At 40.1% G+C, this 25,460-nt stretch overlaps 1 protein-coding gene across 9 annotated transcripts in view; it reads right to left on the minus strand.

Moving 5' to 3' along the window:
• The window catches only part of MCTP1 (multiple C2 and transmembrane domain containing 1), a 1,071,916-nt gene that overhangs the window by 525,991 nt on the left and 520,465 nt on the right, over nucleotides 1-25,460 (minus strand). For 6 of the 9 annotated variants that reach the window (XM_059888262.1, XM_059888265.1, XM_059888264.1 and 3 more), the window contains one exon: nucleotides 1,453-1,562. In XM_059888262.1, the coding sequence (XP_059744245.1) occupies nucleotides 1,453-1,562 (110 nt within the window). The remainder of the gene's footprint in view (nucleotides 1-1,452; nucleotides 1,563-25,460) is intronic. The other 3 variants (XM_059888261.1, XM_059888267.1, XM_059888266.1) reach the window with 1 other exon arrangement.

The following is a 25,460-nucleotide window of genomic DNA, read 5'->3' on the forward strand; positions in this document are numbered from 1 at the left end:
CTTCACTGAATTTTACTGAGCTATCCTCATTCTATTACTCTTTATATCCTTAATTAACATTTAATTAAGCAATTGTTTCCTGATCTTCGCCTACGCCGTCTCTCCTTCGAATACCCTGGATCAGCCGGGGCTGGTCCCCGGCAACAGTCCTGACCTCAGAGCTGACCCGGGGTCTTCTGCTATAAATGAGATATTCCTGTCAGATAGTCCACACACTATACCTCAGGGAAAGGACAACACCCAGTAGGGAAATGCCCCATTTAGGACTTTACACCCTGCTTCTGCAGAAAGGTTGTGGAGAACAAGGAAACATTTCTTAGAGATGGAAAAACACGAAGAAGAAGAAAGATGTGGAAATCAATCTTTAGAAGTCTGATACTGAATGTTGCTTAAAAGTCCCATTTGGGAGTCAGAGGGAGGCTGTTGTGTCTAATGTGAGAAAGTGGAAACTCAGCACCTATGCATATGTGGAAATGTATTAAAAATTATACAAAATAAAATGCATTATGCCTTGAAACATGAAAGGCACCAGATGAAGGACCCACACCTTTAGTTTAAATAATTTACTCCTTTCAATTTCTGTGTATGCCCAAGCATCCAAATCTGCCGCATACTTTTGGTTATGAATAATAAACAATGAATAGAGATATGAAACTAGAAACATATAGGCTTATCCAGGTATAAAGCACCCCTTCTTGAACAGACCATTTAGAAATCATTATGCAGGCCAATTTTCATGTAGTTTAGTGGCATAAGCCCTTAGTATACTTTTCACTGATTATTATTTATAAATCTACCTTACCATTTTTATAATAAAAGTTGTTTTAAAATATATATTAGTATATAAGATAAAATAAAATGCAAATTGTTTCTTAATTTTACTTTTGTTCTCTGTGAATCTCTAATTCCTAACTTTTAAATTATAAAAATTGTTTATTTTCTAAATGACAAAGTATTAGTTTATTTCATCTATAATTATGATCTCAGCTAGTTAGAATTGAAAGAATATTTTCCAGGGTGCTGTTTATAATATTTTTCTAATTTAACTTTATTGATGAAACTAACTTGACCAATAATAAAATACAGGTGTGTCTTGATTACCTGAAATCCTCATTTAACTGGATTTATTTATTTTTTTTTCTATTGCAATTTCATATTCTAAGAACAAAGTCTCGTTGTGAAAATGTGCTAAAATTTAGGACGGTGTTATTTTTTTCAAAGCTACAAGTATGACTTCTTTCCAACCAATATGTTCTAAATTTCAAGGAGGAAATTGACAGAACTTTCATAAAACCAAAGACTGGCAGAAACAAAGTAAATAATGATGAAACTGAGCAATAGATCACCCAGATGGAGTGTCCCCTGCCAGAAAGAATGTGGCATTTCACCCTCTGAGAAACAAATGGACACTGTCCCCCAGAAAGCCAGGGCTCGCATGTCAGCATCACTCACTTCTTTATCCTTTCGCCAAAGGAAGCCACTTCATCTAGGATGTTCTGGACACTGATACATACCTCCTGGATGGCATAAATTTTATTTATAAATCCCTTTTTTTCACTGTCCTAAAACACAATAAAAAAGAGATTCTATGTGAGTAAAGGTATCTATATCCTTCAGGGCTTGAATTCTTTTCATTGTCAACACTTACATTCTTAAACATAAATGAACTTCATTTTTCCATGGATATAAGTGGATGCATGCAGCCCCTGAAAATTTTAGACAAGAAGGGAGGTGGAGCAGGAAGAGCACTCAGCATTGGAGACCTGTGTCAGTGTACAGGTGGCTGCAAAGCACAAGACTCAGATTCTGTGGCTCTTGCCCTGATGAACAGAAACATTTCAGCAGGGGGACAGGAAGCGTGAAGTTGTAAGAGGGAAGTCAGGTCTCAGAATGACCAAATCTGGAATCTCTGCTGACCCTGGGCCCACCATGACATGATACTTAGCAGACCCAGTTTTCTGGCCTACCACCCACAGACCTAAGTTCGGTCTTGGCTCCAGATTATTTTAATAGCAGGGAATGCTGGGTGCAAATAAGACCTGTAAGCAATGAAAACTGCACACAAAAAAATTTTTTTTTAATTAAAAATAATAAAATCAACTGAAATCCAGTAAGTGGACACTTCTAGACAGCACCTTAGGGACAGCAAAATACATAGCCTGGGCCCTGTCTTAAGAATAGAGCTACATACTTCATGCTCTATTAGTCAGGGTTCTAACTAAACATTTTCCCCCTATTTGTATTTAATTCTTCCTTTTAAAACGTGTGCTGGCCCTAAGCTGTGTGCTCCAGCAGATGGGTGATTAGTCAGGGTTCTAACTAAACATTTTCCCTCTATTTGTATTTAATTCCTCATCTTAAAACTTGTGCTGGACCTAAGCAAAGCTGGTGTGTGCTCCAGCGAATGGGTGCAGATTGAGCATAAAGCACCCAAAGAGTGGTGTGAACCTGGGGGGTAATGTGCACGTTTTGTAATTTTAGACCCAGAGGAAGAAATAATGGTGGCCTTTCACGATAGAAAATTCTGCTTAGTAGCCTGGCACCAGAGGCACTTGCCTAGGCTGTTTGGTGGAGACCATCCAACCCATGACTCCATTTCTCCATGCCAGCTTGAATCTCTGTGGAAATGTAGATCCAATTTCATTACTTTTAACTTCTGAACACTTGCACACTGCCAGAACACTTGAGACCTCATGTGGCAGTCAGTGCTTGCTGGAAGCAGCCAGGAAACCAGAATAATAATGTCGTCATGTTGCACATTTACATACTGACTTTCATTTTAGCAGAGTCTAAAGCACTTTGCACTGTGAACACTTGCTGGGGCTGGCATCCTGCCACCTTGGAAAGTGAGGGCAAGTGAATGACAGGTGTGTGGGCAGCCTCCAAGGACAACAGGGTACAGTGGGATTGGGGATGTGGATGCCAGTTTCATAAACATGATCTTTAGATACCAGTTACTTAGAGCCTTCACTTTAAATTTAATTCCCACAGGAGATACTGCCTACATGATTCATCTCACTTATGCCAAACGGACTGTCAGGCAATGAGGTAGATGAAATGCATGAGGCTCAAAGTTTAGAGAACAATGACACACTCTCGGAGTCCCCACTGTCTTCAAAAGTTGCCCTTCACTTGTCATTACAAACACGGGTGCATCGATTTCTGGTCTTTTTTCCCCTCCCCAGGAATAAAACAAAATGCATTCATTTCACCTATGCAATTGTACATTTTAGAATAAAATGGACAACCAGTGGCTCCTTCTTGTTCCTTTTATAATTGCAGGATTGGTCTGCTCTAATAATCTCCATAGCCTTCATTGTTCTCTGTCAAGCACCAGCTAAGTTCATTTACATCTATGAAGTAATGTGTTCTTACAAAATATTTTTCTACATGCAGAATAAGTTGAAGATGAAGCATGCTGGTTATACAATGAAAGTTTACTGAGAATAAACTCTAACCAGTCTGAAATTATGAGGTGAAGAATATTTCTTTCACAATAGCAAAAAAATGTATAAGGTACTTAGCCATACCTTAAAAAGAAATGCACAGAATCTTTATTAAGAAATTAGAGATAATATATTTCTGCAATGGAAGACTGAATATTAAAAGAATGTATTCTTTTAGTTGAACATAAAATTTTAATTTTGCAAGCAAATCCTGATGTGTTTGGTGTAAAATGGGGAGAATTTGATGAAGTATTTTTAAAATTTGGAAGAGTACCTATAGCTAAGCAATGTTTGCAGAAGAGAAATAATGAGAAAGCACTTATTGTACCAGATATTTACATAATTAAAATATGAAAGATGAGCATTAAAAGAGGAATCGTTGTATGATAAAGCACCATCATAAATCTATCATAAAGAAGGAAATATTATGTTACTGGGTAATTGCTTTAACTATTAGGGGAAAATTATATTAAATCATGCCTTAATAGATTTTCAAACCTATTTGAGATAGCTCAAATCTACCTCAGCATCTGTCTCAAACTAAAGTATCCCAAATATACATTAATTTAAAAGCAAATAACTAAAAAATTATAAAAGCAGAAGAAAAGATAGGTAAGTTATTTACTGACCTTGGAATAGGAAAGAACTTTCTAAACATACAAGCAGTAAAGAAAATCACAAAAATAATTAGTAGCTAAAGTTACATAAAATAAAAACATATCAAAAGTTATAAATGTAAAAGGCTAAGTGGGAAAAAAATTTCAAAAATATGACAAATGAAGGGATGGGATTTCTAGTATATTCAACAAACATCCGAAGCAGTTTTCATGGCAGTTTTTTTTATAGTAACAAAAATCATTAACATGTTGGGTATAATTAATTATGTTAATACAAATGATAAGACTATTAGGAAATCACAAAATACTGCTTAAAAGAGTGAAAATACTTATGATCTACTAGAAATTTAAAAGAATGGGAAGTAAATGTAATATACAGCATAATCCTAACATTTTTGAAATGGGTAGGATGGAAAAATGATGAAGGGAATATGTCAAAATACTAAAGGTAAAATGGATGTTTGCCTTCCTCGTGCCTTCTTATAATATTCAGATTCTTTGCAATCAATATATTTTACTTTTATAAACAGAATAGTTCCCTGATTTTCTATAACCACTATAAAAGTAATAGGGATAGAAGACATAAATGAATCAGCACTCACTGGACATGATTTTATATGGTTTATCTGCTTTTTCCTTAATTTATTTTTTTGTATTCTAAATTATTTTTAGAAGTAAAATGTAAACACTCATTAAGCACCATAAAATGCTCTTCACATAGCTCATTCAGTCCTCACCACTATCCTCCAATGTATTTTTCCCTACTTTACAGAAGAGAAAACAGGCTCGTGGTAAATGACAGCACTTGGAATTAGGACTACGACTAGCCAACTCCAGAGTCTATTCTCTGCATGATATACTGTGACCTCATTCTACCCAAGAAGATTTCAGTTCCTGCCCAGGATCCCTGTGAGGATAAACAAGAAGAAAAGACTTGCAAAGATTTGGAAACTTATTATTATAAACACCATGATCAGCAAGAAAATGAAATCTAGAAACTTGATTCAAAAATGGAAATTGGAAGGTTGTTAGAAACCACCAGATTTAACATTAATAATGCAGTGTGCAAATATAAAATACGAGCCCTTCATTAATAAGATGTATCATTTTAGGCATCTACAAAGACTATTTTTAGTAGATACTTTAAATCCAAGTACTAATGTTGAGTATTGGCTAAAGAGTTTTTTAAAATCTGCTCATTTAAAATTTTTCTTCCTTCTGCATACCCATCCCACCCTCCAAGCTTGTCACCCCTGGCCACCAAAATTCAAAATAAAAAAGTCTGGAGTGTTGGCAAATTTTGAAAAGGAAATGCTTTGGGATAAAATTTTTTATTTTAAAATCTTTCATCAAATTCTATATTCCTCCACTGAGGTCTCCAACCAATGAAGTAATTACTCTTTATATACAGTATATGACCCCAAACTGCAATGGGTAATGGAATTGCTCTGTGTTGCTTTCCAATATTTCACACTTTTTTCATTAATGTTCAATACTTTATTAGTAGAGAATAAATTGGTACATTTCTTTTATTGTCATTTTTACTTTCCTTTATAAACCAGCCTGGATGGAAAAAAATATCATAGGGTAGTGAATCATTGAAAAGCTTGGAAATGACACTATTGTTTCCTTTTTTTTTTTTAATGCATTATTAAGGTTTCTTTTCAAGATGTAAAAAGAAACTTACCCATAAAATAGAACTATAACTATAAATCTGAAAACATGTGAGATGTATATTATACAAGTTTTTTTTTTAATAATTCCATATGATTTTTAAAATCTAGTTATTTTCAGTAGTCCACAAAATATCCATAACTGCACACCTGAAATATAGTGACTCTTTCATAGTCACCTATTTTACTATCATGTATCCCATTAGAAAATGCACTGGATTTTCCGAAAGAACTCTCTGGTCCCTAGCTGTGAGATATTTAGGAAACTCTCAAGACCTAAGGAATCAATATGTGCTCCCATTCACAGATTCTGTTCCAAAAGAGAACAAGAAGCCAAGGTGATAGGTGTCAGAGGATGTGTGTTCTGTGGGGTTGGGCTCCTTGTGCACCCAGCTGCATCCTGCCAGTCACTCACACCAACGAGGTCACTGTCGGTCCTGTTCACATCAGAGAAAATGAATCTGTTGGACACCTGTGCTGTGTTCAACACAGCAGGCGTGTAGAACATGTTGCTCAAAATATTGATGTTATAAAATTCAACTTACTTCACTTTCTAGGGTGAGAGCGTGTCTTAAGAGTGTAAAGGGGGAGTGCTATGAAGTCTCATATCAGGACGAGCACAAAACAGAACTGTCCTAGGAAACCAGAGCATATGTTCACCTTACTTATAATCTTCTGGAGGAGGCATGCAGATGTGCACCCCAGAGAGCTCATCTGGACCATAATTTTGCTTTTCCTTTAAAGTCCCGCTAGGTAACCTCGCAAAAGGTGAGCAGTAAGACTTAGGATATTTGCTATGATACATAATCGTGATAGTTTACTGTGGACTGCAGCTCTTCTGTGAGCAAACGTAGCACCAAGTATACAACTGTGTTTGGAATATGTTTATGTTTCGTGTGATTTATTTTTTATACTAAAGATGGTTTTAGTGTACAGCTTTCTTAGTTCACTCAGTAAACTTGGTTCACTCACCTGGTCTTTTCACTCATGCCCTGCAAAACCGACTTCCTCTCGGATCTATACTTCTAACCTATGGAAATGTTAGACATGAGGTGTTGGTTGAATAAAAGCACATAAAGTGGCAAAATGTTTTCTTTGTGGCAATATTCCTTCTTTTTTTCAGGCATAGGAACCTACCTTGCAGCCTTAAATCTAGAATACTGAAATTCTCAGAGAAATCAACAACTCACAGGGACTCTTGACTACTGAATCTCATCTCAGTGTCTTATTCAGTTTTTATGATATCAAATCTTACCCAGGTTACTGGGTGCCGTGGCTCTTTTTCCAACATTCACCTTGAAAATAGGAACCCTCCACTGAAATATTAAAGGTGTCTCAGGTATGGTTAAGGCTAAGACGACAGATGCAGGGGGCTTCCCTGGTAAAGAATCCTGCCAATGAAGGAGAAATGGGTTTGATCCCTGATCCGAGAAGATCCCACATGTTGTGGAGCAGCTAAGCGCACACACCACAACCGCTGAGACTGTGCTCCAGCACCCGGGAGCCACAACTACTGAAGCCCAGGCACCTAGAGACTGTGCTCTGCAATGAGAGAAGCCACCACAGTGAGAAGCCTGCACGCCACAGCCAGAGAGTAGCCCCCATCGCTGCAACCAGAGAAAAGTCCATGCAGCAACGAAGACCCAGCACAGCCAAAAATAAATAAATACAGAATTAAAAGGAAAATAAAGTCTGTTTTGTCTGAAGTATTGCTACCCCAGTATTTAAAAAAAAAAAGATGGACACCATTTAAGACAGTATATTTTCTTTTAAAAAGTAAGAAGTATTGTTATCCCATTGTTTTAAAAAAAAAAAAAAAAGATGGACACCATTGAAGTCAGAATATTTTCTTTTAAAAAGTAAAACAGTTCTCAAAAATATTTACGTTTCACGGTTATAAAGAGGACTGAGTTAAAGAAGATAAACCACATAGAGCTCTTAGTACAATATCTGCTGCCAATAATATAGCAGAAGTAGTATAGCAGTAAAACTTGGGATACAATTCCTTATCAAGACAATTCAAATTATTTTTATCTATTTTTGTTCCTTTGAAACAAAATTTTGAAATATTAGAACTCCTCAATATATCTAGAGGAAGGTAGGGCAACCCACTCCAATATTCTTGCCTGGAGAATCCCATGGACAGAGGAGCCTGGTGGGTGACAGTCCACAGGGTCGCAAAGAGTTGGACACGACTGAAGCGACTTGAGTATGCCTAAACATATGAAACCTCTTATGCGTGTTTAGTCGTGCCCCAGATGACTTCGTGTCAACTTGTCAGATTCCATTTTAGAAAGTGATATTAGTTTCTTTATAATGTTACATTGAGTTTTTTTCCCCCCTCCTTCTGCTGACTTTACATGTTTTCTCTTTTTTTCCCCCAGAATGAACATTTACCTGGTCTTAATTTTTTTTGCTTCCTCTATTTAGTATACTTTGCTTTCCAGTACTCATTTTCTACAGTACAATTTTTAATCACATTTAGTTGTGCCTCACCCCGTTAATGTTATACATTCTGCATGTAACTTTAAGTGAAGTGAAAGTGAAGTCCTCAGTTGTGTCCAACTCTTTGCGATCCTGTGGACTGTAGTCCACCAGGCTCCTCCATCCATGGGATTCTCCAGGCAAGAGTACTGGAGTGGGTTGCCATTTCCTTCTCCAGAAAGGTGATTGCAAAATAACAAAAATTTGGAAAGCACTATCCCTTGGGCCAAGCAATGAAAACGGGCATTTAAAAATGGCAGCTGGCACTCTTAAAGGTTTGATGAAAGCCAGGAAAGAAAGAACAGAAGAAAACAAGGGCAAAGAAAGGGAGGGAGGAAAAGAGGGAAGGAAAGAAGGAAGGAGAGAGAGAAAAGGAAAAGGATGAAAGAGCAGAAAGAGGAGACTGAAGGAAAGAGAAAGGAAACGGGAGAGGAAAACTTGAAGAAGGGACACCCCACGGGACAGGAGGATGAGGAGCAGACAAAGAACCTGGGGGAAGTGAAGGTGAATATTCTTGAAGATGACTTGAAGCCAGGCAAAAACGAAATCATTCACTACCCACCTTAAGTTCTAATTTTTTATTATTTGTAAAAAGGCTATACATAAAATGTTACCTTTCCATTAAATATAAATGTAGATAAACCTTACAGAAAGTACCCAGGCGGCACAGATGAATCTGCTGTTGGGAGGGAGAGTTCCCTGGAGCCCAATTTCTTTCTACTCAAAACCCTCATGTAGACCTCGAGGGATGTACCAGTCTCCCTCTCTCTAAGCATTTAAGAAAATTCCTTGTAACTGTCCAGTTAGTTCCTGTAATCGCTTGAAAGATCAGGGCTATATATCAGTGTCAAAACCTTTGACTAATCTCCTTGCCAGCAGGCAGGAAGTACACTTTCCAGGGGGCGGTGCTATAGATGATGCCATCTCTTGGCGCTCTGTCCCAGGAGACCGCTCTGCTTTCAGATGGACTCTCAAGGGAAAGGGCCACACGGCCTGGCTCCAGGCTGACCTCAATAGAAGCCACAGCAGAAGCCCCAAGGCTGCTGTTCCCAAGCAACCAGACAGGAAAATCAGTGACAAAGGAAACCTTCACCCAGGACAGTCCAAGTGTTGAGATAAGAATTCTGCAAAGTCAAAATGCACGCATTGTAGAAAGGTCTAGAAAATGTATAAGCACACTCAGGATTATGGTGGCCTAAGACAAGTCACTGTCTGTCCTTGGGATCCTTTGAAAAAAAAAAAAGGTTAAATTAGGTGTGTCCTAAAAAATCCCTTCTGGTGATGATTAGCCAGTTTACAGAGGAGATAGCAAGGCTGTGGAATAGCCTCTGCCCCCGGGGCTATTTGGCTGATTTATTTGAGGACACCGTTTATTTGAGGACGCGGCCGGGAACAGAGTTTCTCCTGCACTTTCTATGGGCCCAGTACTGTCAGCCTGACTGCCGATAGGGAGCAGAAGCCTGGGCTTGCTTCTGGATCTAAACAGCAGTGCCGGGCGAGTTCTTCTTTATCCCAGTTTCTAATGAAAAAGTTGTGTGTACATGTGTGTTTAAAAGCCTCTTTCGAAATCATTTGTTTCATTTCCAGATGTGTTTTTAAATCTGACTGGAGTTCAAATGCACAGCTTAGGGGGCAACTGAGTTTAGGGAAGGCTGTAAACCTTCTAGACAACCATAGTCTTCAGCTCAGTCACTCAGTCGCGCCCGACTCTGCGACCCCATGGACTGCAGCACGCCAGGCCTCCCTGTCCATTACCAACTCCTCGAGTTTATTCAGACTCATGTCCATCGAGTCGGTGATGCCATCCAGCCAGCTCATCCTCTGTCGTCCCTACTCTAGATTTCTGACTAACTGGTTCTTTGGTTAACCCTAGTTCAGGTTGTGCTTCCATTATGGCCTTAACTGTGTGATTTTGAGCAATTTACTTATCTTCATCTGTAAAATGGGGGTAACTATGGAGCCTCCCTCCTTGATGGTTATAAAATTGAGTTTAAAGCATTTACTGCAAATGTCTAGAACACAGAAAGTGCTTAGTACATGCTAGCCATTAATGTTACTTAACAGTTTGAAAAGACTGAAAAGGAAGCACTGAAAAACTTTTTAAATGATTAATTTTATTAAATATTCATAAAGATGAGAATTTTCTCCTCCTTATTTGTGATACCTAAGGAATACTATGCTTATATAATTTCTTTGTCATTAAATTCAATCAGGTTATCTCTGGTTGTATCATTTTACATAAGCATGTATCGATTTACTTGATCTTTGCAACAGTCACACAAGGGTGAAGGGTATTATTACTCTCATTCCCTACATGAGCAAACCAAAGACCAGATGCCTTTCATCCCAACTCAAACTTCTACCCCCATCTATGCTCACTCTCGTTTGGTGCCCCCAGCTGTATCTGTCCTCATCTGAGATACGGGATTTGAAAAATGAGGAGTCAATTCATCTCTTTACAGTATTCCCTGCTTGCTGAAAGCTGCACACTCTCTAAGGCCGAAGTCAGTCATACTCAGCAAAGCATACACCTTTTTCTCATGTGATTTTTATCTGTCAGCACTTATGCAGGTAACACTTCCCATTAAATCAGTGGTTTTTTTCTTCAACGAGCCTCATGGCTGAATCAGAGCCAGGATTTATTATTTTATTTTAAACAGCACGAGCTTTGCTGCCAATCTGCTTACTAAAAAAGTAGTTTTAAAAAGATTCCTTTTACTAACTATACAAAAAAAAAAAGCATATACATGAAGGTATGGAACTCTGGAAGATGTTTTCTTGAATAGGTTTGTTTGAAATTGTTCACCTCGTATAGGACTTTATTAAGCATTTTTAACTTATCTTCCCACTTGGATGGCAGGGGCAGGTGGTTTCCCCATTTTATGGATAAGGAAAGGGAGGCTTGGAGAAGTTAGGGTCTCATTACTCTAGTTAGAAAGAGTTCCTGGGATTCCAGGTCTCATGACTGAAACTGGACTCCTTTCAGGTCACTGTCAAAAAGCCATCAAGTAACATATGGTATTTCTTCACTACATTGTTTTAGATATTTAAACTTGGCTCTTCCCAAAAACTAATCTTGAGTTTAATCAAATTGTGTGAGCAAAGAATCACATTAGTGTTATAAAAGCAACGCTCTCTGTGACATCTCCGAGACCGAGTAAGGATTACTTTGTGAAATCCGGAGGCTATTTCTCTTTACAAATATTTTACAAGACAAACTTGTACCTTTCTTAAAAAAAAAAAAAGAAAGCACATCTGTTGTAAATTACTCCCTTAGAGAAAGAGAGAGAATCACCCTCCTTTCTTCCCATCAGAGCTTAAAAGAGATTTGTTGACATATTCTAAGGCCGGCATAGACAAAACAGTACAGGAAGGAGGAGGCGGTCAGCAGGACCAGGGCTTGGCTTTGCTTAAACTAATTCCACATGCCCCATGAACCATTAGCTGTTTTTTATTTCCTGCTCTAAAGATCTGTAGTGAAAATAATCTGGGGTAGGGAAAAGCTGCATTTATTTTTTTTTCCCCCAACAAGATGCTGTGTTAGCAAATAGAACATATGAGCCACCTTCAGCAAAGCAAGGTCTTTAATAATCCATTTTTCAAACACTACTGGTATTTCCTTTCCAAACAAAGATGGACTCCGACTGGAATCAATTTCATCATTTGTACGGTTACAATTGCCAAGTTTCTGGAAATAATTGCCATTTAAATACTGGATAATATTTTTTTATATGAAGCCAACAACAGTTTTATTGCTATTTAATTTCTGTGATTTGTTTGTTTGCTGTAAGTTTTCGGGGTTCTGAGAGCACAAAGTTTGGGGATAGAGAAAGGTCTTAAGAACAAATCAGGGAAAATGCAATGTCAAAGCCATGTTGATGGCCTGACTTGAATCCACCAGACAAGGGAGATCAGCATTAAGAAAAAATAATTTGTTCCACCATTTGGGGCTTTTCTTCCTCAGTTTCCCTATAAACTGCATAATCTAATATGTGTGCTCAGTCACTCAGTTGTGTCCGACTCTTTGCGACCCCTTGGACTGTAGCCTGCCAGGCTCCTCTATCCATGGGGATTCTCCAGGCAAGAATACTGGAATGGGTTGTCATGCCCTTCTCCAGTGGATCTTCCCAACCCACAGATTGAACCCAGGTCTCTCCCACATTGCAGGCAGATTCTTTACTATCTGAGCCAGCAGCGAAGCCCATAATCTAATATAATCCACCATTTCAGACCTGGCCATAATGTAGCAAGTTGAGGACAAAATTGAGAACTTAATTGTGAACACATGTATACTAATTAAATAATTTTCTATTAAAGAAAAAGAAAAAAAAAGAGAGAAAAGCATCTCCAGATGTTCCAGAAAAAACATCTATTTCTGCTTTATTGACTATGCCAAAGCCTTTGACTATGTGGATCACAATAAACTGCGGAAAATTCTAAAAGAGATAAAAAAAAAAAAAAGAACTTAATTGTCCTCTTTAAGAAGACAATAGGGCTCTTCAATGAAATTCAACAAAACAGAGGCAACGTGGGTACAAAAAAAGGGCATGCTGAATTTGAAGGGAACTTGCCCATCTTTCTTTATCGATGCCATATGTAGCACGTCCCTGAAAAACAACTTTGTGCTCGACGGGATGCTGCTGATATATGAGGTGGGCCTACCCCCTAAACCCCTTTCTTACTGCAGACTAAATCACAAAAACAGGCTCATCCTGAAATCAACCGGGAAGAAAACAACAAAGGCCCACTCTATCACACTGATAGCAGCTCCTGGGCCTGTCCTAATCAGCAGATGGCCACTGTGGGCTTGAATCCTGCTGTGTGCATTTTACAGCCACGCAAACTTGTACAATTTACTCAGCCTCTCGTGTTCTCAGTTTCCCCACCAGTAAGATGGAGATAATGTCTACCTGAATGTTGATATGGGAACAGAAAGAAATCACATACATAAAGCCACTGGCGCGTTAGTAGATATTATATACTGATTAGTTTCCTTCTCCCCACTAATTTTGCTTCTTCCCAAGGGGAAACATTCTCTTCTTCTTTTTTGCCTAATTTCCCTTTCTCTTACTGTCTTTTTTCTTTTCTGAGTTTTAGAAGCCGGATAATCATTAACTTCATTCCCAGGGGCACTAGTGGTAAACAACTCCCCATCAATGCAGGAGACAGGACAGACTTAGGTTTAATCCCTGGGTCAGGAAGATCCCCTGGACAAGGGCCTGGCAACCCACTCCAGTATTCTTGCCTGGAAAATCCCAAGGACAGAGGAGTCCCATGGGCAGGCTACAATCCATAATGTCACAAAGAATCGGACACGACTGAAGCAACTTAGACACACACATTTGAGCAGTATCAATGGCACCCCACTCCAGTACTCTTGCCTGGAAAATCCCATGGATGGAGGAGCCTGGTAGGCTGCAGTCTATGGGGTCACGAAGAGTTGGACACGACTGAGCGACTTCACTTTCTCTTTTCACTTTCATGCATTGGAGAAGGAAATGGCAACCCACTCCAGTGTTCTTGCCTGGAGAATCCCAGGGACGGGGGAGCCTGGTGAGCTGCCGTCTATGGGGTCGCATAGAGTCGGACACGACTGAAGTGACTTAGCAGTAGCAGCAGCAGCAGTTTAGCCAAATCTCAGTCCATTTCCTTCATTCATTCATTCGATAAATACTTACTGAATACCAACTACATGTAAGACACTATTCAAAACTCTGGGCAAATGGTAATAAGCAAGACAGCACCAAACAAACATGTAGGTAAATGAAGAAGAAAAATCACAGAAAGTGAAAAAGGTAATGAACAGAGTCAAAACAGGTGCTTGGGCTGGAGAGTGACTCAGAGCTCTAAGAGGGCTACCCTGGGGACAAACTTCATCCCTGAGACCCACTTAGGTTGGGAAGATAGAAACTCCTCCGGGCATTTCAGACACACAGAAATTCACTCAGAGAAGCCGCTACACTGAGAGTAAGAATGTGACAGACATCGGCGAAGCAGGAAGCCACTCCCAGAGGGAGGGGGCATCATCGGGCCAGATGCCAGACCACGTGGATGAACCAGGACAAGAGCTGGAGCCATGGTCGCGACTGCTTGGCGGTACTCGGGATTATGCAGGAGAGGGTATCTCTGGAAAATGTCTCCAAAGGTGGTGGTGTTGGGGGCAGGGTGCAGGAAGAAAGAGGAAAACACAGAAAGAAGGAAATTTTCCCATTTTTCTTCCTTCTTCCCTCCTTTCAGCACCTCCCATCGGCCAAGTCCCCCAAAGCCATTGTCAAGAGAGCTGGAAAAGCTGGTGTGTGGGAGAAGGGGTCCGGGGAGACTGATCTGGAAGCCAAAGGCTGACCACTAGAACAAGGCAGGAACTCACCAGGACAGACAATGCACAAGTGCTAAGGAGAAACAAAGTGAACTCCTCGGAGGAAACAAAGGATGGCCACCGCTGGGGGCCAAGTGGAGAGGGGAGTGGAGCGAGAAGGTATCAGAGAAGCGGGCAAGGCCACAGACGGCAAGTCAAGCAAAGCGAGCAGCGGCGATTTTATTCCAGGCCTGATTCCGGGCCTCATGGGAGAGTTTCAGGCAAAAAAATAAAAAAAACAGAATCTAATTTACATTTTTAAAAGACCATTTAGGCATAATAGAGACCAAGAGAGGAGGTTATTACTGCGGTCCACCAGGGGATGAAAGCTTAGACCCAGGTAGGCATATTCAGGATGTTTTGCCAAAAAAGTCATCATAGACATGATACTAAGATTGGATCTACGAGGTAAGAAAAAGAGAAATCAAAGAATTGCCTATATTCTTGGTTGAGGGACATGGTAAATGAGGCTGTTTTGGTTTTGTTTTATTGAACTAGAGAAGGGTAGAGGAATAGCAAACTTAGGGGAGAAAGGAGATGAAGGGATGCATTTGGGCCGCAAAAAAATATGCCTGTTAGATATTCAGGAGGTGACATCAATAGCTGGATGGAGGTATGAGTCGGGGCTGGAGATACAGATTTGGAAGTCCGTGGCATGTAGAAGGCCCACAGAGTCCTGGGAATAAGAATACCCAGGGACAAGACAGAGTCCCAGGGCACAACAAAACGTGGCTGTTAGGCAGACCAGGAGGAGCTAGCAAAGCAGACTGAAAAAGACTGAAGTAGAAGAAAAATGAGGAAGAGGCATCTCAGAAGTTAATGGCGAGTGTGTCCAGAAGAAGGGAGGGGTAATCTCTCTGAAACTCTGCTTCAGCAAGGTCAAGGAGCCCCTGTCCGTGGGTTTTTCACCAAACGGAGTTTACTGACAAAAGCAATTTTGGTTCAGCGGTGGAGACAGAAGCTTGGGGTGGACAGACTGGGCAATGAGTGAAAAGCAGACACATTGCAAACAACTCTCTCAGAAAGTCTGGTTGTAAAGGGGTGCTAAAAAATGGGGATGGACTGGCGAGTATATGCATGGGGTCAAAGAGGGGATTTTGCTTTTTTTAAGATGGGAAATGCAGCCTTACTCAAATGGTGATCTGCATTTTAGCAAGATTCCTGGGTGATGCATACACAAGGTAAAATTTGAGAAGTGCTCTGCTACCTCGTGGGCTTCCCTTGTGGCTCAGCTGGTAAAGAATCTGCCTGCAATGCGGGAGACCTAGGTTCAATCCCTGGATTGGGAAGATCCCCTGGAAAAGGGAAAAGCTACACACTGCAGTATTCTGGCCTGGAGAATTCCATGGACTATATAGTCCATGGGGTTGCAAAGAGTCAGACACGACTGAGCAACTTTCACTTCACTTCACTGCTACCGTACATTACTTGCTCTCAGAATGATACAGTGCAGAGGTGAAAGGGATGCTGCAGAAAAGGGGGCACCTACTGCAGGGGTGACGTGTGTGGGAAGGGATAGGACAAAGCCCGTATGGAAGGAAGGGCAGAGATACCTACCCCCTGTGATGGGAGGTTAAGTAAGAATGTCGTACACAGGAGGCAGGTCTGAGACTTTGGTGGAAGAAAGATGTGACGATGTGGGGGTTCCTAATTGCTTCTGTTTTCTCAACCATGTGTGTGCATGTGTGCTAAGTTGCTTCAGTCATGTCCAACTGTGTGACCCCATGTAGCCCGCCAGACTCCTCTGTCCATGGGATGCTCCAGGCAAGAATACTGGAGTGGGTTGCCATGCCCTCCTCCAGGGGATCTTCCCGACCCAGGGATTGAACCCATGTCTCTTACATCTACCTGCACTGGCAGGCAGGTTCTTTACCACTGTGGCCACCTGGGAAGCCCTTTCTCAACAATGCAGGTAGAAAAGTCATTCGCTCAGAGTGAGGTGGAGCAGGGCCTTGGTACAGGAAGCTGGTGGCAAGGCAGTGGGCGTGAAACTCTTTTCACGAGGAAATACACTATCTTTCTCAGGTCTGTTCACAGGCCTTGTCGGGTGATTTATTTGAGCTCTGCACCGTCCTCCTTGCTATTGATTTTGCACTTCTGTCTCTTACACTGCCTTCATAAAATAAGAATTTTATCCATCTAGCCTAGCCAGTCTTTCATTTAACCCCTTTTCATGACGCTTGAAATGACGTCACATACCTTACTGTTAAAACGTCTCAACTCAAATTTTAATAGCCACAATTTGCTCCTCTAAGGAAAATAACAGTCCTTTCTTTGGGATCGACTGCCCAACAGAACTGGCAATCAAGCCTGTGCTTGAGCTAAAACCTGGTGCAGAAGAACAGAAAGACAGGGCTCTGTTTTTCTTTCCCACCAATTCCTGCTCTTTATTCCTGGCTCTCTTGATTTCTTAGGAGACCAAAGACAGATCTTGACTAAATAACTGAACAAAACAATCTAGAACTTGGCCAGATCACAGGTAATTAAGGTGTTTCATTATTCTGGTGGCTCAGCTGGTAAAGAATCTGCCTGCAATGTGGGAGACCTGGGTTTGATCCCTAGATTGGGAAGATCCCCTGGAGAAGGGAAAGACTGCCCACTCCAGTATTCTGGCCTGGAGAATTCCATGGGGTCGCAAAGAGTCAGACATGACTGAGCGACTTTCACTTTCACTTTCATTATTTTGGTGGGATGGCAGGAGATCAGTCTCTGAAGTATGTGAATAGCCCCATCAGATTTATATTTGCTGCTCCAAGAAGGAGAAATTGTTGATCTTCAGATGCATTTGCATCCAATTGATCACAGTAAAGGGGAAAAAAAAAAAGATTACTATTGTCCCACCACAAGCTATTCTAGCTTTAGTAAAGTGCATTATACTTGGTCTGACTCTTGAAATAAACATCTCTCAAGTCTAAATTCTGATTGGACCTTCTACCCCCAATCCTTTTTGTGCCAGAGAGTCAGCAAAAGTTGCTCAGTCGTGCCCAACTCTTTGCCACCCATGGATAGACCTGCCAGATTCCTCTGTCCACGGAATTCTCCAGGCCAGAATACTGGAGTGGTAGGAGCGTTCCCTTCTCCAGGGGATCTTCCTCACGCAGGGATTGAACCCAACTCTCCCACTTTGCAGGCGGATTCTTTACCATCTGAGCCACCAGGGAAGCCCTGGTGTCAGAGATGCCAACATCAAGAAGAATAAGGGAGGTTGTGCTCCCTGGTGGGCCAGTGGCTAAGACTTCATGCTCCCAATGCAGAGGGCCCAGGTTCAATCCCTGGTCAGGGAACTAAATCCCACATGCTGCGACTAAGAGTTAGCACGCCAGAACGAAAGATCCCACACGCCCCGGTGCTGCAACTAAGAGCCGGGGCAGCCAAATATGTAAATATTTTTTAAAAAGAAGAAGAGTGAGGAATCGTTTTCCATAGAAGCTGAAAGAATTGGGGACGGCGAAGGCCATGCAAGCAGGTGGTGACCCAGAGGCAAGTTTTAAAGCCATACCTGCTGGAAAGAAGGACTCACTGTGCATCTCAGGAAGGTGCCCTGCTTGCTGTCTGAAAGTTACACACCTCTCATCCTCGAGCTCCATCCTTTCCTGCTAGCCCCCTGTTCCCACGTGTTTCAGAAGGAAGTTAGAACTACATAGTTACCACCATTCAGGAACCTCTATAATAAAATCATAAACACTTTGAGTTCTGGATCACAGCTAATATTAGCAACTCCAGCCAAACACCACACACACACAAATTGCGTGAGAACTTGACCAACATAAAACCAAATACCTATTTTAAAAACATATCAAGAAAACCTCCAGAAGCAAGGAGGCAGGATACAGTGCAGCTGCAAGAGGGTGTGATCTACTCCTAGAATTTTCTTTGCGTACTTTTTCCAGGAGGACAAAGAAAACTATTTCAGGTACACCTTCTCTCAGGTGAATAAGTCACTACACGCTTAGAGGGATTTAAGATTGTTCTTAAATCTAATATAGCAAAGTCTTACAGTAAATATAGTACAGACTTACATATATATAGTAAATAAATATATAGTATATTTATATATATAGTAAATATAGTAAAGACATATATAGTAAATATATAGTAAATATATATAGTAATATATAGTGTGTATATATATAGTAAAGATAGTATATAGTAAGTATAGTAAATATCATATATATAGTAAATATATATTTTTTATATATAGTAAATATATATTTTTATATAGTAAATATGTATGTGGATATAAAATTATATATAAATATATAGTAAATATAGTAAAGATTTATATATATGTCTAATATAATAAATTAACTCTGAATTTGTAAAATATTTCACCTCCTCTCAGTATACAGTAAGTTCTCAAAAATATTGTCACTATTATTTTTATTAGTATCATTGAATGTTAGAAGATAGATTACAATAAATACTGACTTCTCCTACACAGCTTTTGGTGTTTCTACGATATCAGGTATACTGTTGATGTTGTTCAGTGGCTCAGTCATGTCCTACTCTTTGAGACCCCATGGACTGCAACATGCCAGGCTTCCGTGCCCTGCACTATGTCCCAGATATCAGATACGTATAAATGTTTAAATGCCTCTGTTTATGAATGCACTCTGATTGTAAGCATGAAAGTTACAACAATCTGCTCTTCCTCAAACACACTGTGCAGAGTTGATAGAAATTATTTTTAACCTTCTGGTTTGTGTGGCTTTTTGGCACATCTACCAGTATTAAGAATCAGATATTTCATCTGAGCCAAACTGCTGCTATGCTGAAATACAAATAGAAGTATCACTCTCCAGGCAGACTGTTAGCTGGGGCAAACAAAGACATTATAAATTGACATTTTAAAGAAGAATTTCTATTATTCACTTTATTAGTCCAAATGCCAAAGTTTTCCTTCTAATTTCTGCATTGTTTTTCTGTTTCTAAGGATCATTTAAATACTTTTCTTTAGGAAATGGGCATTTATTTATTTCCTCCAGCTTAGCAAAGATAATGGGAAATATCAATTAAAAATGTAAAACAGTGAAGCCAGGAATCAAGGTAAGGTCATTTTGTGGAAGAAAACTAATGGCTCGCATCCTGTGAGTTTCATCAGTACGAGGGTGAAGTTAGTCCTCAGTGACTGCGCTTAAAACACACGGCTTAAGAAAAGTCTTTTTAATAGTGCTTATTGCTATGGGGTTTTTTTCCTGCCAGGATAAAATATTCATCCATCTAAATGGTTTGTGTATTTCTCCTTAGTAGCTGATTAGCTTAATTGAGAGATTTAATCAACATTTTAGTCACTTAAAGAACTTGGCAGGCGGGACACGTAAGAGACACAGGTTCAATCCCTGGCTTAGAAAAATCTCCTGGAGGAGGGCATGACAACCCACCCCAGTATTCTTACCTGGAGAATCCCATGGACAGATGAGCCTGGTGGGCTACAGTCCATAGGGTTGCAATGAGTCAGACACATCTGAAGCGACTTAGCACACAAAAATTTAGTCATATCATTCAGATAGGTTTTATAAAATTGTCTTTATATATTGAAGTCTTTTACTGTTTAAATTTAAGGTTTAAGTTTACATAATTAATTATAGACTAATTTTACCTATTCTAAATACAGGAATTTGGTTTCACAAATTCAATCCCGCTCACCAGTTTTGTTATTTAAATATGCTCATTGTGTTTAGATGTATTAAACATTAAGTGGGGGCTTCCCTGGTGACTGAGTGGTAAAGAATCTGCCTGCTAATGCAGGAGATGGTGTGTGATCCCTGATCAGGGAAGATCCCACATGCCGGGGAGCAACCAAGCTTGTGCGCCACAGTACTGTGCTCTAGAGCCTGGGAGCCACAGCTACTGAGCCCATGTGATACAACTGCTGAAGCCCACACACCCTAGAGCCCGCACCCACAGCAAGAGAGGCCCCTGCAGTGAGAGCCTGTGCACCGCAACCGGAGAGTTGCCCCCACTCCCTGCAACCGGAGAAAAGTCCACACAGCAACGACGATCCAGCACAGCCAAAACTAAGTAAAAACCAATTGGAAACAGATTGGAAAACCATTCTGTGAAATTAGTATTAAAAAAAAATTTTTTTTAACAGTTGAAATCAGACAGCAAGGAGGGACAGATAATGTTTCATTACAAGTCCTGCTTTATCTTATTTGCAGGGATTACAAGAATGATAAGGAATTTCTCAGGGCTAGAGGGTGGACATCAAAAGGTGGGTGGCTTTAGGCAAACATCCAGAACCCATTCTAATGTAATAAGTTCTCCAGGGTCCTCAGGCACAGCAATACAATCGATAGAGGATTTCCATCTTCTTCCCTTAGAACAAATTCTGGAGGCCACAGAGAGGGTCTGTGTGTTTGGTTTCCGCATGTGGTAGGTGTTAGCCACTATGGTCTTAGGATGGTCACCGTTCCTCACACGGCACTCCCTCCCCATATTAATAAAATGGGATGATCTGTATCTTAAAGGATCATTAGTATGATTAAGTAAAATGTTTGCTTAAAAAATTAGTCACTAGGCTCAATCCCTGGGTTGGGAAGATCTCCTAGAGAAGGAAATGGCAACCCATTCCAGTATTCTTGCCTGGAAAACCCCATAGACAAAGGCACCTACATGTGATCCATGGGGTCATAAAAAAGTCGGACATGACTTGGTGACTAAACAAGAACAAAAGCCAACTTTTAGTCCTTCATTCACACCCAGTACACAGTGATGGATGTGGGAGAAGCAGAAAGGGAGGGAAGCGACCCTGAGGGCCTTCTACATGCCAGGTCCTGGGCTAAACTCTCCACTTGCATTAGAAATACACTCTGCAAACAACCCTGCAAAGACCATACTATTAGCCTCATTTTGCAGATGGAGAAATATAGTCTTAGAAAGATCACAGAATATGCGAGGTACTGCATGGGGACCGGAACCTAGAGCTGTCTGTAGTCAAAAACAAGGAAAACACAAAAATCAGGTTTAATGTTACAGAAAAGATCTCAGTGTAAACATAACTCTGTTTCATCACATAACTCTAATCCTAGTTCTGCGGTCCCTCCTAAGTGCAGAGTGATATTGTAATTAGCATTCAAATTATCCCCGCATGTACCTCCGATACTCACTAAATGTACCAGCTGCCACCTACATGCCACCACCATCCTTTCCAGAATTTCTGTAAGCACTGCTGGTCAAAGGCACTCACTCACTAGTGCTCATTAAAATAGCTATTCATTCTATAGATAGGCATGGCATGAAAAACATGAATTATTTTTTAGGATGCAGTCTTACAACACTTAATGTCCCTCTTCCCAATCGTAAAAACAGTTACATGTTCATTATGTAAAATTTGGAAAATAAGTACAGAAGAAAGCAAACACCTATGGTAAACATTAACATTTTAGAAAATATTCTTTTAGTCTCTTTTCTGTTTATTAATTTTTCCATGATTATTAATCATGTGTTTACTACGTGTCAAACATTTGTGTCAGATGCTAAGGATTCAATGAACAAAGCAGAGTTGATCCAAAGCCCTGATATTTAACAAACAAATTTGCTGCATTTTACAAAGATGTATCATGTGAACACTTATGCACATATTTCATGCTTTTAATGTCTAAATGCTGAACATTTCATTGATTAATCTCTATATATTTTATAAATAATGATATAAAAAACATCTTTGTACATAAGTGTTTGGTACATCTTTTATGATTTCCTTAAGCTAACGTCCTAGAACTTGAAATGCAGGAATGAAGGATATACATGTATCTAAAAGTTTTTAAACTAAAAAATGAATTAAAAAAAAATAGATACTATATGTTTAAATGCATGGAGAAGCCTCTCTTTTGCTCCCTGGCTCCTAGTCAATTTGCTTCCTTTTCTATAAAAAACTAATGTTACCAGTTTCTTATATACTTTCCCATATATTATTCTATGCAAAGTCAAGCAAATATATATAGTCAAGAGTGTATGTGTGTGTGAGTTCTTTCCTTTCTTTTTTTAAGACACAAATAGTGCCATATTTTAAACTTTGCCATGCCCTTGTTTCTTACTTAACTATAGATTATACCTATGTCTAATTATATAGATATATGTTTCTTCTGTATCAGTGCTAAAAAAAAAATCCCCATTCTTACAGCTGCATAATACTCCATTATATTGATGCACTACAATTTTTAAAAATCAGCTTTCCCTTAATGGATATTTAGGTTCTTTACCAATATTTTGGTATTACAAAAAAGTAGAAGCAAAGAATGCTGCTGTTGACTCGCTGAGTCATGTCCAACCCTTTTGTGACCCCATGAACTGCGGCCTGCCGGGCTCCTCTGTCCACAGCATTTCCCAGGCAAGAATACTGGAGAAGGTTGCCATCCCCTTCTCCAGGGGATCATCCTGAACCAAGGCTTGCACCCGTGTCTCCTGCGTGGCAGGCGGATTCTTTACCGCTGAGCCCACAGGGAAGTCCCAAAGAATACCTTGTGTATATGATAATTTCACACATATATACGTATATCCGTAGGATAAACTTCTGCAAGCACAATTGTTTTGGCCACAGGATTTGTGTTTTTGTAATGTTGATACCTACTGCCAAACTGCCTTCCAAAAGAGACTGTACTGTTCCCACTCCCACCAGGAAGACACGCAGGTGGCCGGGTCCTTGCCAGGCTGCACCAGACTCGTGCGTTTTTCTCCCTTGTGTTTTTAAGAGTATTTGGTGGCCCAGACTGCTTGCTGTGGCGGCTCCAGGGGGTCAGTTCGTACACTTTTTATCAAGTATTTGTCTATGTTTTGTATTAAACATGATACTCAAACTTCAGTTTGTATTAAATGATGATCATTGCGATTTGTAAGATGATTGCGTACGTAATACATGCTAGACAAGAGGATGGTTTTTCTCTGGCTATAGAAATGGCCAAATCCGTAGACTATTTTACAATATAGAAGGGTCATGAATAATTTCTAAACCCCTAGTAGATGAATTAGAATTTTTCTTGTTAAATGGCAATTTTCACCAAAATGGCTATTCTGAAAGAGCTTTTAATATTATTTATACATTATGTCCAAGGTATCTAACAGCAGGGCTTCCCTGTAGCACAGATGTTAAGGAATCTGCCTGCAATACAGGAGACCTGAGTTTGATCCCTGGGTTGGGAAGATCCTTTGGAGGAGGGCATGGCAACCCACTCCAGTATTCTTGCCTGGAGAATCCCGTGGACAGAGGAGCCTGGGGTCTCAAAGAGTCGGACACGACTGAACGACGGTCACTACTATTATGTCCAAGGTATCTAATATCGGAAGTATGTTCAGATAAATGTCTCTCTTTTACTACTTTGGATAGGTTTTCAAGCAGAAAAATTCAGCATGGTAGTACAGACGGGAAACACAGCATCAGGAGAAACGACAGACTATTCACCCAGACAGCCCTGGGTTTGGACCATCATTGGGTGACTATTTGTCCTTGAGCACCTGACTTATCCCACCTAGGCTTCAGCTTTTTTTAATCTACACAATATTATTTATAATACTTGATTACTGAAAATTTTAATGACAAATACAGATTACTTAACACAACGACTACCACTACACTTAACAATATTGCTAGGGAAGCACTGTCCCAAATCCAAATATTCTATCCCATTGTAAGATGTGTTCCCATGTTTATATAGATTGCTGCTGCTGCTAAGTCACTTCAGTCGTGTCCGACTCTGTGCGACCCCATAGACGGCAGCCCACCAGGCTCCCCCGTCCCTGGGATTCTCCAGGCAAGAACACTGGAGTGGGTTGCCATTTCCTTCTCCAATGCATGAAAGTGAAAAGTGAAAGTGAAGTCGCTCAGTCGTGTCTCTTAGTGATCCCATGGACTGCAGCCCACCAGGCTCCTCCATCCATGGGATTTTCCAGGCAAGAGTACTAGAGTGGAGTGCCATCACCCTCTCCTTATATAGATTAAATATAAGCAATATAAATATAGGCTAACTCTGAGAACTTAGCCTAACCCAAATCATAATCTTGCTGAGTTAATCTAGAAAGATTAATACCAAAGTGCCAGGCCTCTTATATACACACACACACACACACACATACATATGAAAATTCTGCATGAACTTCTGAATCATTTTCGTACGGTAAGAGAGGTAAGCTCTGATTGCCAAAAATACACTATACGGTTGTACTTGATTTGTTGAGATCAGGTGGGAAAGACACTTTATTATTTTTTTGACTAACAGAAAAAATTCATTAACTCACTGAGGGTCTGCTATGTTCGGCACCATACCAGGCACTAGAACAGAATGCGAAGCCCAACAAACGTGGGTCTTACCTTCCTGGTGCTTACAGTCAGGGACGACACCGTGAGGAAGACAGTGGAGTTAAGACAGCGCATTCAGGGAGCTTCCTGGTGCTCACAGAAGCACTGGCAGATACGAGCATTACCTAACACATCAATGCAAACAGCCAAGTAGAAGAAACAGGCTCTCACCCGGATCAGTCAGCTCCAATATTAGAATGTAGCACGATTTCCCATCTCTAAGCACCCAAACAGTTTGATGTCATTTATTACTTGTCACTACTTGAAGACTAAATAAGGAAGCTTCCGGAGTGGGTACTAAATAGGAAAAATTAAAATAAAATAGGGAATCCTATAGGAGTTTTACTCAGATAGCTCTAATTTTTGCAACGCAGGTTCTGATGTGTTTGAAATAATTACCACTGAGTAATACTTCAGTTTCCTGTACCTATTAATAACTAGCTCCAAAAGTTATTAAGTCATATTTCACAAAAAGAAAATCTAACTTAATAAGAGCTGGAATTTTCAAAACAAGCTAAACCCCTTTCACCAGAAGAGAAGCAAAGGGCTAAAGCCACAAATAAGGCACGTTCCCCACCTAGCGGCACTTCC

The sequence above is a fragment of the Bos taurus genome, chromosome 7 (genome assembly GCF_002263795.3).
Source record: "Bos taurus isolate L1 Dominette 01449 registration number 42190680 breed Hereford chromosome 7, ARS-UCD2.0, whole genome shotgun sequence".
Lineage (NCBI taxonomy): Eukaryota > Metazoa > Chordata > Mammalia > Artiodactyla > Bovidae > Bos > Bos taurus.